General features: G+C 43.0%; 1 protein-coding gene across 6 annotated transcripts in view; it reads right to left on the bottom strand.

Annotated features, from left to right (window-relative positions):
• Positions 1 to 15,048, bottom strand: part of NCAM1 (neural cell adhesion molecule 1) — a 313,732-nt gene that overhangs the window by 51,391 nt on the left and 247,293 nt on the right. For all 6 annotated transcript variants that reach the window (XM_011977014.1, XM_011977015.1, XM_011977016.1 and 3 more), the window contains exons 4-8: positions 14,701 to 14,844; positions 14,174 to 14,311; positions 12,951 to 13,068; positions 12,327 to 12,496; positions 5,479 to 5,621 (exon numbers count right to left, since the gene is read on the bottom strand). In XM_011977014.1, the coding sequence (XP_011832404.1) occupies positions 5,479 to 5,621; positions 12,327 to 12,496; positions 12,951 to 13,068; positions 14,174 to 14,311; positions 14,701 to 14,844 (713 nt within the window). The remainder of the gene's footprint in view (positions 1 to 5,478; positions 5,622 to 12,326; positions 12,497 to 12,950; positions 13,069 to 14,173; positions 14,312 to 14,700; positions 14,845 to 15,048) is intronic.

Here is a 15,048-nt window from a genome sequence, read left to right as displayed (position 1 = left end):
CAAACACGGCATTCCATTCACAAGTTGGCATTCGCGAGCCAACCCAGGGACACAGGGGTTAGGGAATTTTCCACCCACATCTAGATTTTTTTATTTCTCCAGCACTTGGAAATCTATTGTCCTTACAGTTTATCTGTTTTTCATACTAGGATTCAAAGATATGACAGCTGCATTGTTCTTTTTATTACATGGCAAGACTGCCTGATTGTCTCTGATGTTCAGATGGAAAAAGGATAGAAAAGACGCCAGAATCATAGCAACGCAATCCAGGGAATGCAAATAAGTTAGCAAACATTTAGTAAGAGTCCACTAAATGCAAGGAACTTCTGTGAGAAATGAGATGGAAATATCGAGTTATGTCACATGATGTGGGAATGAAGAAGAAGGTGAGAACAGAGGAACGTGCAGAGACCAAAGGAACGGTGGGCCAACATGTCAAATGTGCTTGCCAATTCCACATCACTTAGAAGCTTGTCGGTTACATGCCAGGGCTGCAGGAATCAAGATCTTTCTTTTGAGAGACTCTATCACATTAAGTTGTATGTTTTTTTAAATCTGATTATTCTTGTGTCTCTCCCAAATCACTATGGTTCTGTGGCTTTTAGAATAAGTAGTTGCTAGTAACACAAAGCTTCCAGTGACACAACCTCTTACTTTTGTGCCTGGTGGAATGATAGGAAATATCTTGGCCCTAACCATTTGGTGAACGTGTGACCCACATTAAGACAACCTGATATGCAAATGTACACACTTACGAAATAAATCAGGGTATGATTAGTAATCCTCCAAAAATTGTTCTAGGTTGTTTCGATATTCATATTTTATTGTCTTACACACAAGTCTGTAGGAATATGTATATAAAACAAAGTGAAGCATTTCTATAATTTTCTTATGTATTCTATTATTCATGTGCCCACATACTGGATAAACCTGACTCTGATTGCTCAATGCAGTTGTCTTTTCCAGTGTTTAAAAGCAGGCCCTGAGTTTGTACTGAATGAGGAATTTTTTCTGGTGAAAAGGAAATTCCAGCTTCCAAAGAATCCAGAACTTCAAAAGTTCTCTTACTTGTGGGATATTCTGTTAGCCTAAGATTCAAGATTCACGGAATGCTTTTCATTTTTCCTATCTCTTCTGATCTCAATTCTTCACTGCTCTTCTTTCCTTAATAAGGCTTTATAGGCCTTTCTTTGTCAGCCATTTCAAAGGCATAGAGATGTTCAAAGAGGCATATGATGGATTTTTTCTGCCAGGGATAGAGTATGTAAATCATCATCTGTGGGTCTCAGGCAGTACGTAAATGACACCTGGAATTTAGCAGCACTCACTCAAACACCTGGCAATATTTAAAAGGAATCTGGGCAGGATGAGTACTGAAATAACATGGATGCAGAAGCTTTCTGAGGTATCACAATGACTTTCATACAGATGATCAAATTGACCCATTATGACGGTCAACTTTTTTGGTCAACGTAATAGTAACTACTAAGTAATGCATCAACTTTTGGACAGTTGATCTATCTTAATGATCTCGATGACCCAAACAATTAGGTACCCTAGCTATTATCAGTTGTTGAGCTAAACCAACTCAACTAGCTGAAGCTTAACTGATTGGTAATGGTCATTCTCAGATGAGTGATTAGACTCAATACAGAGACATGATCAAAGGTAGAGTGTGACCTGAATTCAGGCTCATTGTACTTGTTTTTGTTTATCTCCCCCCTTCTTTTATAATGAACAAGAACATTGGTATTCCATTAGAAAGTCAATAACCATATGTCTGTGGTTGAATGCCCTCTTTTCCACCTCTTCCCTTAAGAAGACTAATACTAGACTACACTCAGCAGTGAAGCAAAACACAAAGCTGCTTTAACTCACTTACATTGTAACTAACTTTATTAAAGGAATCATTGAACCTTCCACTAAAGTAATACAAACCATGAGAGAGCACTGTGGCACCGTGGCATCAGGTGGCCTACCTTCTCAGCCACCGAGCCAGAAGGAAGCCATTGTGGCAGTCCAAGGGCTCTGTACTTGACCTTGTTTTAGCCAACATTTCTATCCGTGACTTGGACAAAGATATTGCAAATAAGTGTTCATACAAGGTTGGAAGCAACAGCTAATACAAATGTTAGATGACGACTGCATTGGAAGACTATTGAACTGCCTGCTCTTTGCTCTTGGGCTCTATGCTTGGGCTGGGATCCCCACTGACTGCTCTACTTCTTTACTTTTAATATACACATGGGTTGAAGTGCCCCGGACACACAGATTTCTAAGGTGAATTTCTAATGACAGTCAGTCCTGACTGGTTACAAAGATGGACTCAAACAGTCATTCTCAAGCCAGGAGGTGTTTGTATGTGTCATAGTTTTAGTAAAAATTAGAGGTGGTTACTGGCATTTAACAGGAAGGGGACTAGAAATGCTAAGTTTCTTGCAATGCATAGTACAGTCCCAGTGAAGGAAGCCTCTTCCCAAATTGCCACCATGACCCTGTTGAGAAGCACTGGGTTGCAACAAACAAAATGCAATTTTTAACATAAATAAATATAAAATTCTGCAATATTGGTTAACCAATCAATTGCATAAGAACAGGATAGGTGATATGTGGCTTAAATGGGGTTCATGTAAAAAAAGACCTGAGCATTTTACTTGACCACAAGCTCAATATGAGGCAACAGAATAAGGAGACTGTTAAGAGCTAATGCTCCTTTACCTGCATGATGGCATCCACATCAAAGAGGCAACGGCTCTCCTGAAGTCTGCATTAATTACGCTGAGCACAGCAAAATTTTAGGGGAGCGCTAGTGAACTGAAACTATGCAGTATAAGACAACCAGAAAGATAAAAGGTATGGAAACTATGACATATGAGAAATAGTGAAAATAACTGGTGCGTTCAAGGTAAGAGGAGTGGACTGGAGGAAAGTCAAAGAATTTTTAATGGCTCTCATGCAAAGGACTGAGTGGCAGAGGCTGGGAGGACTAAGCAAAGGAAGGGGCAGGGTAGCAGCTCATTCTGCTCTTCAGCATTGGCCAACTCCCCTGCAGAGGACTGATACCATCACGTTTCAGACAGGGACCGACTGGCTTCCTGGCAAGGATGCTAGGCCAGGGTGCCAGGCGAGACTGGATGACCTCAAAAGGTGCCTCCCGAACATCTATGATTTTAGCATTTTACGTGATCTAAATCTCAGGAGGCTTCTTTACCTGACCAATTAGATACAATCATCTATTCTCGTTTGCTTAGCATATCACCCTGATTTTAAAAAGAAAATGGTTGTTTTCCACTCCTACAATTACAGCGACGCTAGTAATCTTGATTCCTAATTATATAGAATGCAACTTCGGATGGAGGAGAACATGAGGAGAGGCTGCCAAAGTAAAAATGAAATGTATTTTCTGTACTCCAACCAGTCATGAACAGCCCATATTTGTTTTCTTAATTATTAGCTATCCACAGTGTAAGATGGACAATATGCCTCTTTGATGTCAATATATAATTAACAGAAATGGCAAATTTTCTTATATAGAGTTTCACTCAGGCAAATATGTCAGTCCGGTGTCACATCACTAGCTGATTTGGAGGACTTGTTTTAACACTGATTTACTCATGTTCCAATAAAGTGAACTTGAAGGCAAGTAAAAGAAATACAATACAACCAATGTGGCTGGACTGAAATAACGATCTAAGATTAAGACAAATGATCTATAGCGATAGCAGAATTACATAAAAAGTAGTCACTACTAGGCTTGAGACAGTCTCTGCTGGACACCTGTCTCCATATGTAGCAAGTATGAATGTGTATTAGTTCCTGGCTATTATTCTCATTCTAGAAAAATGAAATCATAGCTACAAGCCAGAAGTGCCAACCTACTAAAGAACCTCAGTAGGCACAAATCTTAATAACCCTTCTGGTCTAGATTGGCTGTTGAGCTATTCCTAGAAAAGATATAGAATTCAAAAGCATCATTCATCTGAGGCAGATATTATTTCTGTCCTTCACTGTAGGTCAAAGATATACACTGGGTCACTCTGGACAAAAATCTACTTTTAAGCTAATGTAGAAAGATCTGCCAAGCAGCAGCCTTGTGGTTTAAGCCCTGAAATGTACATTCAATCCGCATAACACACATGAGTGGGGCTGAAATCTTAGCTGAGGGTTTAATTCTAATGTTGATAAAGAAAGTATCCAAGTAAACACCACATCTCTTAATCTAGCTGGTTTTCACAGTATCAAACAGCATATGTGAGTTTCAAAAATATTTAGCAGTTCCTCAGTTGACTTTTTGTTAAGTTGAATTTAACTCTGGAGGTAAAGGTTGCAAAAAATAATAGGTTATTTGGAAGAGCAATTTCTGTTCCATTTGATGCAGTTTTGTTTTCTATTAGTGGGAAAGAAATCAGCTCCTCAAATGCAAATCCCAAATTTAGCTCTGGTATTTCACACTATCCCTTTCTGGCTTTATTTGAGTTTACTCTCTCTAGAGATTTCCTTTGGGCAGGCAGAAGAGTGAAGATCTATCATTTTTGACATTCTGATCAGTAAGCAGTCCATTATAAATGTTCCGTAAGGCAAGGCCATTACTACTGAATAGGTGACAAAACCTGGGATAACGAAAACAGAGCCCATTTCTACAGGATATACGAGATGAGATTGGAGAAGTACCATAAGAGGGTTTAAGTTGCATTAAAACCAAGCTTTTTCCTCCAACTTTTGGCCCACTCAATAATCAAGGGCTGTATGATGTGGGGTCACCTCAGTTTTTATATATTGTCAACAACGAAGTATCTTTCTGGTGGCCTATAAATCCATGGACTTTAAAGCTCAATCTTTCCCACCATTTTGATTTGCCAGGAAGGTTGCTACAATGTTCTTAAACCCTCCATGAATATATTGAAAAACCAGGATGTAATCATCACTTAGAAACTGCTAAATATTTTTGCCTTTAGAACAAAATGATATCCAAATGTGACCAAGAACACAGGCAGACACAATGGCAACCAAGCATTTGTGCAAAAGTGCATATATAGCATGAGTATACAAACACAAGAAAAAGAATTAATAGGTTCATTTTGAGCCTGATTATTTCTGGGAGATCTCTCCTAGGGTGCTCTTGAGATGATGACAATGTCACCTGGTGCACCTAGGACATTGCTTTCTCTTTGTTCCCTCACAGCTCCATAACTCGGGGATTGAAAATCACCATTGCCTCCTCCCCAGAACATCTAACTTGAGCATGGCCATACATCATGCCCCCGCCAACCTGTCCAAGGAATTGTGCCTATTCCATTGCAAGGGGATGCTGAGCAGGCCATGTCCTGCAGGCTCAGGGAGGGAGGCCCCGGGATCTGGCTGTGGCCTCTGGTGACCATAACCCATCTCCCAGCTCACCAAAGAAAACTGGGCACGAGCAGACTCAATCTGCTTTGAGTCTGCATTCCAAGGCCCTGAAACTCCTGGGCAGCATGATACCTTTTCTTCGCTGCTGATGTTCCGGGTAGAAGTCCTCCAGGTGATGGAGGGAATGGGGTCTCCAGAGGCTTCACAGGTAAGAGTGACCTGCTCCTCCAATTCCATGGCAGTCTGGTTCTCTACATATGTGATTTTGGGTTTTGCTGAAAAGACAAAACATTTCTCTGAGTTTATCTAATTACTGAGCTTTCTGGGTTTCAACGATGACACGCACCTATCCAACAAAGGTTATCTATCTGCTAAGTACAAGACCCTAGTCTAGGTGTTTTAGGAGATACAGACCTGACTCCCCAAGGTTTACAATGATGTAGGCATGTGACAACACAGAAACCATAATAAATAAGAAATATCCTATCGACTAAGAGTGATAAGGGCAAAGAATGCAGGAGGCACGACGCAGCAGAAGAGTGCCTTCCTGGATGGAGCCTTCAAGAGGAGATGGCTTTGGAGCTGGGCCATGAGATTTTCAGCAGGTGGAACTCTAGGGTGGAGATGGAGTCATTTGAAGTGTAGGAAACTGATTGAATAAAAGCAAAGAAGCAAGAACATATGAAGAGATGGCTGGGAAGAGAAAAGTGTGGCATGAGGCACAGGAAGCAGAGGCTGGATGGCTGGAATTTTACCTGGTGCCTGGTAGAGGCCCACAGACAGCATTTAATCAGCGACACAAAAGCTTTTGTATTTCAAGAAGGTTAACCTAGGGACATTTCAGGAAGCGTTGGACCAGAGAAAACTTTGAGGTGGGAAATCCAGTTTGGAAGCCCTGGCAATGACCCAGATGTGCGGTAACGCTGCATTCTGAACGAGGTCGTTCGAGAGGAAAGAGCAAAGAGCAGCTTTGAGACAGATCCTGGAGTGGAGGAAGGTTCAGTAAGTGGCAACTGAAGAGAGGGCAAGGAGGGGTGAGAAGAACCAAAAGGAGCAATAAGAAGGAGTCCAAGTGACTCGGAGTCTTAACGACTGGGAGAATGGTATCAGCATTAACTCAAATGAAGAAATCAGGCAAGGAACTGGATGGGGGCTCTGGGGTGGGCTCAGGATGGGAAGGAGATGAGTTGAGATGAGTTCATTTTCCAAATGTTTTGGGTAATGCAAGAAAACACAAGCATTCCAAAGCTAAGTTAAATGTTAAAACATTAGAGAAAATTGAATTTTCCCAATTTAAAACAATTATGCTCTGAAATCGCTGAACTTTGTGTGGAAGAGAAAAGATAACACTGCACAAATGTAACTTATTTCGTGAATAAAGGAAAAGGCCAGGCTATGGAAACAAACAAATGAACCAAAAAACCCCAAGAGAATGATAGCTAGTTTTTGAAAAGACTACATTTGCTTTATATTCAAATTCATACAGTAACCCTAAGTAGGCGAATAAATGACTGCCTATATATATTCTCCATGTTGAGGTCTTTGATGCTGATTTAATAAACAGAAAACAATAACAGAACTATACACTTTTTGTTACAAATGCCTGCTTCTACATGAAATCACCTACATGGTTCAAATATTTGCCTAAAGGTAATGCATACTAACAGCCTGTTTAGCAAATTCTTTTTTGATGGATAGCACATAGGCACATCTCAATCCAATTTGGCCAAATGTTCATAGATTTCAGTTGATGGAGTCCACATGAATGAGGTTAAACCTCATAGGTTTCCCTATTGTGTCTTCCTTGATAGATATGATTTTCGAGAATATTACAACTTGTATTGGAAGGAATATGTGCTAAGTGCCATTGACAGGGAAATTTTAGAGGGCAAAGTAAAATAAAGGTAAAATAAAAGAAACATGAAAAACAAAAAAGGCTAATAAAATAAAATAAAATAAAGGTAAAATAAGAGCTGAATCTCTATATTATAAAAGTCACAGAATAAAAAAATTAAAAAAAAAAATTCAGCCATATAACTGAATCCGCTAAACTCAACAGTTGTTTTGAGGTCCGGAGACAATCTCAGGAAGGTTGAATTTGGGGCCTCTTAAAATCTTGTCAGACTCTGAGATCTGGACAGTGTTTTGCTGACCTTCTCCTGACCTGCGGTACTTTGTCACGGCAGCCGAAGGTTAACAGAAGACAGGCAAGGGTCAGTTGCCATCTATTAGTATTTGGCCTTGGTGGCTCCATTTCCCAGATGGCTACAGAAGGTGCATTGTATGACTCCTTAGAAAAAAGGCAAACCATATTCTTATTAAAACATGATCATGGCTAATTTTGTAGAGTCTACAGAGTGCTGTGGGAAGGAAGGCAAGCTTCCCACTGATAACTTAATTCTCTATTACTCTAGAAGCAGTGCTACTGTCAGAACTAATTCAGAAAGCTCAGAATGCCACCTTAGAAGAAGACAGTGATATACATAATTTATTGTCTAAATTGGGACTCTCTTGAGAGTGACATGAAAGGCTCTAAATAATCGCACCAGGACAAAGGGCATTGGTAGGCCAACAGGGACAAATGCTGGGTCACCCTACTGAAAAGATTTCCTCCCTCTGCTTTCCAGCATCTAGAGGAATCTCTCCGGGTTTCATCTTCCTATACCCCCTGTCCTTTATTAATTAACCTCTCTTATGAGTTCTTGACTTTTGGATCCCTGTTCTATTCTCCACCTGCCTCCATGGGCCTTAGTGCCTCAGACTGTTCTACTGCACCTTTCCCCATATTTCCTCCTGTGAGTTTTCCAAGAATGCTTTCCACTAAGAGGCAGCCTTGTCTACTCCCACTCCAGTTCATGCTCCTACAACCCGAAGAAGAGCCCTGAGGCCCCTGCGTCCTTGAACAAAGAGGTTGGACACTATGCTATGGGGCATGACCAGGTGCACCTTCTTTCAGGCTGCTGCTTGTCCTTTGCTGTAACCCTCAGGGGCTGCTTGAGACACAGGGCTCCTAGCCACTGGTGAACTTGCCTCAGCCACAGAAGCATGAGACCTCAAGAGCATTTACATGAGCATCAAAGGAATCAATACAGACAAAACTTCTTCAGAGGCATGCATGTGGACAGCAGTAATGAGAATTCACTGCCAAATTTAAAGGACGAGAGGATGCACCTACTTAGTAAAAGGAGCATCTAGCTAATAACTAAGGCAACATGTGCTAGAACATGTCTTTTTCTTAGGAAAGAATGATGCCACTTAGATACAAATGATGTCATAAAGTCCCTAATTGAGATATGTCCCGTACATACTGATGGACATCCCTTCTTGAAGCCACAGGACTTCTGGGCTTTTTTTTACTATCTAAGCTACAGGCTTCCTCCCTTTTCTACCTCATTGCTGTAGACTCTACTCCCACTTAGGGAACCTGCCCCATTTCTCCCCTAGCAATGGTCCACGATGGCAAGTTGGAAGGGGATGGAGAGGGAATAAAAGGGTGGAAGAAGATGGAGCCCTAACCGGCTGGTCCCCCCGAGGTGGCTCCCTAGCCCTGTATTAGTCTCTTCAACCAATGGGGAGGCCAGTGGAGGAGGAGGAGAGAAAGGAGGATGAGAACGGGAGGTGGATGGGAAAAGGTGGTGGAGAGGAGGCACCAGGTTCCTTCAGGGAGGCTGTATGAACGCAACTCAGACTATGACAGGGGAGGATTCCTGTTCTGAGTGGACTCAGTGTCTACAAGTCTATGATTCCTGTCTCTTTGGGAGCCCGGCCACCTCTTCTCTGTTTGTCTCACTATGCTCCCTATTCTTCCAGCTGCAGTTTTGGGAAAGAAATTGTGAAGTGTGTGTGTGTGTGTGTGTGTGTGTGTGTGTGTGATGAAGAGGGGTGTATGTGTCCAAGGTGGGGGGTGGGAAGACAAATCTTGTCTTAGCAGTTTCCCCCCCTTATTCTCCCTGCCTCATGACCCCCTTCCGTCGACCTGGCCCACTCTCTTCCCTCTACCATGGTCCCACATGGCCCTGCAGTCACTGCTCTGGGGCAGCCATCACCACCAGAGAGGCCTGGAAGAGAAGCCGAGATCTGTTCATGCCCAGCCAAGTTGGGACTGGGTTGCTTTTGCAGAGAAACCATGAGCTACCTGGTGGTGCAGGCAGAGTGCACTAATTCTAGTTTTGCCAGACACTCTCTATATAATTCAGATACAATATGTGTTCTGTTGGGTTTTGTGGAGTTAACAACCATCACTGTTAGATTAGAGAAGGGACTTAGGAGCCACCTGCCTTGGTCTGAATCCAGAGGCACCTCATCCCTCTGGGATCAGGTTCCTCCTTTGTAAAACGGGGATAATAATAAAACCTACATCATAGGGGAGTGATGAGGATTAAAAGAGTTAACTTACAGATAGCACTTCACAGAGTGCTTGGCACATTATAGATGTTCTGTTTGTGTTTGATATTACTATTATTATTACTTTATGGAGTTAAAGTCTAAAATAATATCCAAAAAACAGGTGATGATCGTGTCTCCAGGCTTATCTCCCTGCCACATATGTATGTTTGCTTCATCACATAGAACTAATGACAGTTCCTCCATTTATTCAATCTAGTGCCTACTGTATGCGGGCTACTGTTTCAGGTGCTGGGATGTATCTGTGAGTAAAACATACACAGCCTCTGTCCACAAGAAGCTCCCATTCAACACAGCCTGTGCTTTTCTTGCCTCTGTGCCTGTGCCCAGGCTGCCTAAAATTCTCATCCACTCCTTCAGCTGGGTAATTCCTACTTATGAAATAGTACCTTTTAATGACTTCTGTAACTTGCATCACACAGGACCAGAGAACTTGCTTCCTACAAAACACTGTGCATATTGCTATTATGAAGTCATAACAACGTATTGTCGTTTCAAATTTCAGCATTGACTATCTACATTAGCCTGTGAACCTACTGATGAGAACAGAGTCCATGTTATTCATCTTCTAAACTTGGCAATGACTGAGTCCATAGCAGTCACTCCAATGTTGCTGACTGACACTGACTATTGTAACGTTTATGCTTATCCACTGATCTCCCTCTTTGTGTTTCCCAGGGTCAAGGGATGATATCCTACTCATCTCTGTAGCCCCTCTGTCCAGCAACAATGGTGATCAATACACATTTATTAAATGAAGAGATGAACAAATGCATCTATCTTTTTCTATAATATAGAAAAACTTACTAAAACCATAGTGATTGGGGAAGATCAGTCTGAATTCAAGAAAAGACTTTCAAGAATATTTTTCATGAAGTTTAGCTTTCACTCTCAAATACATACAGTTAACTTGAACCACACTGATAGCCTGTTTCTAAACCCAGCTGTTTACTACTGAATAACTAGCAGACCATTTGCATATAAAGTTTTGATTTTCAAGGGTCTGTGTTTATGAACAGTTCTCCTGATCAGGCTGAATAAGCAGGTCCCAACCCTGATTCCCGGGTGCACATTTTAACGACCTGGGGGCTCCATGCACCAGAGCTGCCCCTCAGACTGGCACCTCCTCAGCAGCGCTGTCTACAGTAGACCAGTTTATCTGTGTGCTTTGTTTTTCTTTTTTTGAGACAGAGTCTCGTTCTGTTGCCCAGGCTGGAGCACGGTGGCACGATCTGGGCTGACTGCAAGCTCCGCCTCCTGGGTTCACGCCATTCTCCTGCCTCAGCCTCCCAAGTAGCTGGGACTACAGGCGCCAGCCACCACACCCGGCTAAGTTGTTTGTATTTTTTAGTAGAGATGGGGTTTCACCGTGTTAGCCAGGATGGTCTCGATCTCCTGACCTCGAGATCCGCCTGCCTTGGCCTCCCAGAGTGCTGGGATTACAGGCTTGAGCCACCGCGCCCGGCCCTTATCTGTGTTTTCTAAACAGACGTGCGGAGAGACTCGAGGGCCATTAGGTTAAACGTTTCTCTGCAACCAATTCTTTTTTCAAGATCAGGTCAAAATGCTTTTCAGTTCTGAAATGAATGGAAGTTTCCTGAGTTTATGAAGATGAAGTGAGCAGGGATGCAGGGGCTCTTCTATGACACTGTTTCACACAGGCCAGGGAAGGAAGCAAACACGGCAAAGCAGCCAGCCTGTCGGCCACTAAAGTTACCAAGGGCCTATGCCAAGTCTGGCACTGTTTGGAGTCACAGGGATAACGCCGTGTATGACAGCCAGGGTTCTGCTATCTTGAAGTTTACACACTAGTAGAGGTAGGAGACAGACAATCCCCAAAACAAATATGCAAATGACATATGTTCAGGTACTGTTAGGTACAGAGAAGAAGATCCAGTAAGAGTCACGAGAGAGAGATGAGTGGAGGTGGGTGGGGGTGGTCGCAGTGCAGGGGGAGCTGAATATAGCCAGGGCAGTGGAGGAAGGAGCCACTGAGAAGGTGAGTTTGAGTTAAGATCTGAATGGTGGATCAGAAGAAGGCAGTTCAGAGTGGGTCAGAGGGAAAGACAGTCCAAGCAGAAGGGATACCAAGGGCAAGGACCCTGAGATGAGGAACAAGCTTGGTATGTCTGAGCGACATGAAGAAGGCCTGTGTGGTCGGAGAACTTTACATGTGCAGCAAAGTGAAAGAGATGAGGCTGGAGAAGAAGGTAGGGGCTAGTTCATGTCTGGTCTCGTAGGCCATTGCAGGGAGTCTGGCTTTTATTCTGGTTGCCATAGGGAGCCACTGGAGGCTTTCAAACCGATGAGTGGCATTTAGGTCATTCTGGCTACTGTGAGAGAAGGGAATGAAGTGGACCAATAGGGAGAGTCAGGGAGGCCAGGTATGAGACCGTCCCCCTGCCCAGGTGAGGATGATGGTGGCTTGGACTAGGGCTTACGTGGTGGAACTGGCAAGAAATGGGTGCACTGGGTTATGTTCTGAGGGAGAGTGACCAGGGTCTTACTGATGGACTGAATGTGCAGAGGAAGAGGAATTGTGGCAGAGCAGTGACCTGGGCCCCCATTGCCCTTACCGAAGACTTTGAGGTGGATGGTCGCATCCTGCTCGCCAGCCTTGTTCTCAGCAATGCAGATGTACTCAGCCTCGTCGTTCTTATCCACCTTTTTGATGGTCAGCTGGGAACTATCGTCGCTGAAAATGTACTTCTCGTCATCTTCCTCTTGCTCTATCTGTTCCCCATCCCTAGAGTGTGTAGAAAGGCAAAGTAGCATGATTTTGACCACAGAAGTAAGACGTTTATTTTTAATTAGGTTCCATAGAATGCAGACTGAGTCAATGGGAAAGACTCCTCAGTCTTCACAAAAAGTTAAGGCACCAAGCTGAACGTCCACAATCACCCTTTATTCCTCTATTCCATCCTCTGACTACCCAAGAGCTGCAACTGTACCCACAAAGGTTTAAAAGTGGGCTCCCAAGACCACACCCTCTGGCTCTGACTCTGCCCCTACAAGGCTGAAATTGAAGGAATAATCAATGCACAAGCAAGAGAATCTTAAAGAAAAGAGTCCATTCTTCTCCTGGGGTTGATATTCCTAAGAAGCCCACATCCATTTCACTGAGACACTAACATGGAGCAGACTTCATGATGCCCCATTCACCTCTAGTCCATGATAAAAGGCATGAGCCAGTGTCTTACTTTGTCCAGCTCATGGTGGGTTCCGGGAAGCCTTCAGCATCGCACACCAGGGTGACGGACTGGCCGAGGTTGGCGGTGGCATTCACAATGTTCTGCCTGGCCTGGATGGTGGGTGGCACTGAAGGAAAAAAGGGTGTCATGGGGTGGTTGTGAAAATTTGGAAGAACCCAATGGCCTGGAGAAGAGACACCGCTCCAGGTCAGGAGTTCTCAGCCTGTGGGACAAACGTCCTGTGCGGCTACAGAGTTAGTGTCAGGAATCGAAATTCGTGTATGTACTAAATAACTTCTGTAAACTGAATAGACAGTTCTCCTACAAACATGCATTTTTTTGTTTTTCATTAGTTGAGAAGCTATAATAATACATTTTATTCATGTTAAGATGGTATTTAATTTATAGTTGCTATTTTTCATTATATATTTTCTCAGTCAATGCATACTAAACTTAATAACTACTAGAGTCAGAGGAACTCGATGTTAAAAAGGGGCTCTTCATACTGGAAAAAGCTGGACATTACTGCTCCCAGTGGTTAAATGGTTAACACCAATTCGAATGCATCAGCTACAAAAAAGAGTGCCATTTGTCTGGGACTGTGATAAACAACCTTGCACAAAACTGTTTTCTACCAAAGGAATGAGAGGGGGAGAGTTTGGCAAAAAAAAAAAAGAAAAAAAAAAAAAGAAAAATGTGTCAATAGTCAAAACCATTCAACCCTGATTTACTTATTTTCTTAGTACTGACATTATAATTTCCTGTAAACGTCTTGTAAATGTCAGATCGATTCCATGGGTGTGTTTATTTGACACTGCAAATTAAGATTAATAAGCCTATGGACCACGATTCTGACTATTCCGAGGCCTGAGTTGACTGTAATATTTTCTTTGAACATTTAAGCAGAGGACTAACTTCACAATTATGGTAACATCAAGGACAATGAGGATTAATAGGTAAGCAGTGGGAAAGTTTTTAGTGCTGCAGAACAGTGAAGGACGTTCAGTTGCTGCACTAACATCCCCCATAGTTGAGGGAAGATCCAACAGGCAAGTATATTTAAAAAAAAAAAAAAAGAAATCTAGATGTTAAGGTGGGGAGGGTATTTAGCTGAGAGGGATGATTGAGTCAGGACAGGATTTAGTTACACACCAAAGAGGAAGTTAAGAGAATGATTTTGGAGAACCAAGGTTGTAGCAATGCAGATATCAGGAAGAACGGGATCTCCTCACCATTCACAACGACCTGAATGTCCTTGAAGTTGATCTCCCCCCGTGCCAGGATTCTGCCCTCACAGCGATAAGTGCCCTCATCTGTTTTCTTGATGCCCCGGATCTGCAGGTAGTTGTTGGACAGGACTATGAATCGGACTAGAAGAGATAAGAGGCAGGTTCATCCAAGAATCAGTCAGAGAGCTCTGGTATCTGCAGATAGGGGGCTGAGTCTCTTTCCTGTTTCCTAACTTCAGTCTTAGAAGGTGGGGTTTTAAGCCCAAATAAGAAAATGTGTCCCTGGCTTTGAAATACAGCCAAGAGTAAATGTCTATTAGAAATTTGTCTTTTGTACTGGAGAGAAAATCAAGTACCTAAGTATACCAACTTCAGATATACATCTATTCAGGACCCACAAACTGCATGAGGGCTCGGGCGCACATGAATCTGAGTTTGGACTGGAATGCCTCAGGGGTTGGTACAGGTGAAAAAGCTATGGAACTTGGTGCCCTGGGGAAAAGGCAGCTGCCAGGAAATTCAGGTCTCACCATCTTTTTTCAGGATGACATCTCGGCCTTTGTGTTTCCAGATGATGGTCGGCGGGAGGGAGCTGACCACATCACACACAATCACGGCATCTTCCCCCTCCCGGAACTCCTGTGGGGTTGGCGCATTCTTGAACATGAGTTTCTCTGGAAAATGAGCAGAAGAGTGAGGGAAAACAGCTGCTTCTCCCACAAAGATCCCCTTTCACTAGAGCCATGCTACCTGGACTTGACTCCTGGGCAAGTCTCGATCCTGATGTACAGCTGTATAAGAGGGGCACCCTCATAGACGTCAGGCAGAGCAGCTGGCCCAAGCATAGGTTGCCAATGCTTGGCAACCAATATCTGCTC

This window comes from Mandrillus leucophaeus, unplaced genomic scaffold, assembly GCF_000951045.1.
Source record: "Mandrillus leucophaeus isolate KB7577 unplaced genomic scaffold, Mleu.le_1.0 Scaffold172, whole genome shotgun sequence".
NCBI lineage: Eukaryota > Metazoa > Chordata > Mammalia > Primates > Cercopithecidae > Mandrillus > Mandrillus leucophaeus.
Note: the sequence above shows the minus strand (reverse complement) of the source record. Positions and strands in the feature narration are given on the sequence as shown.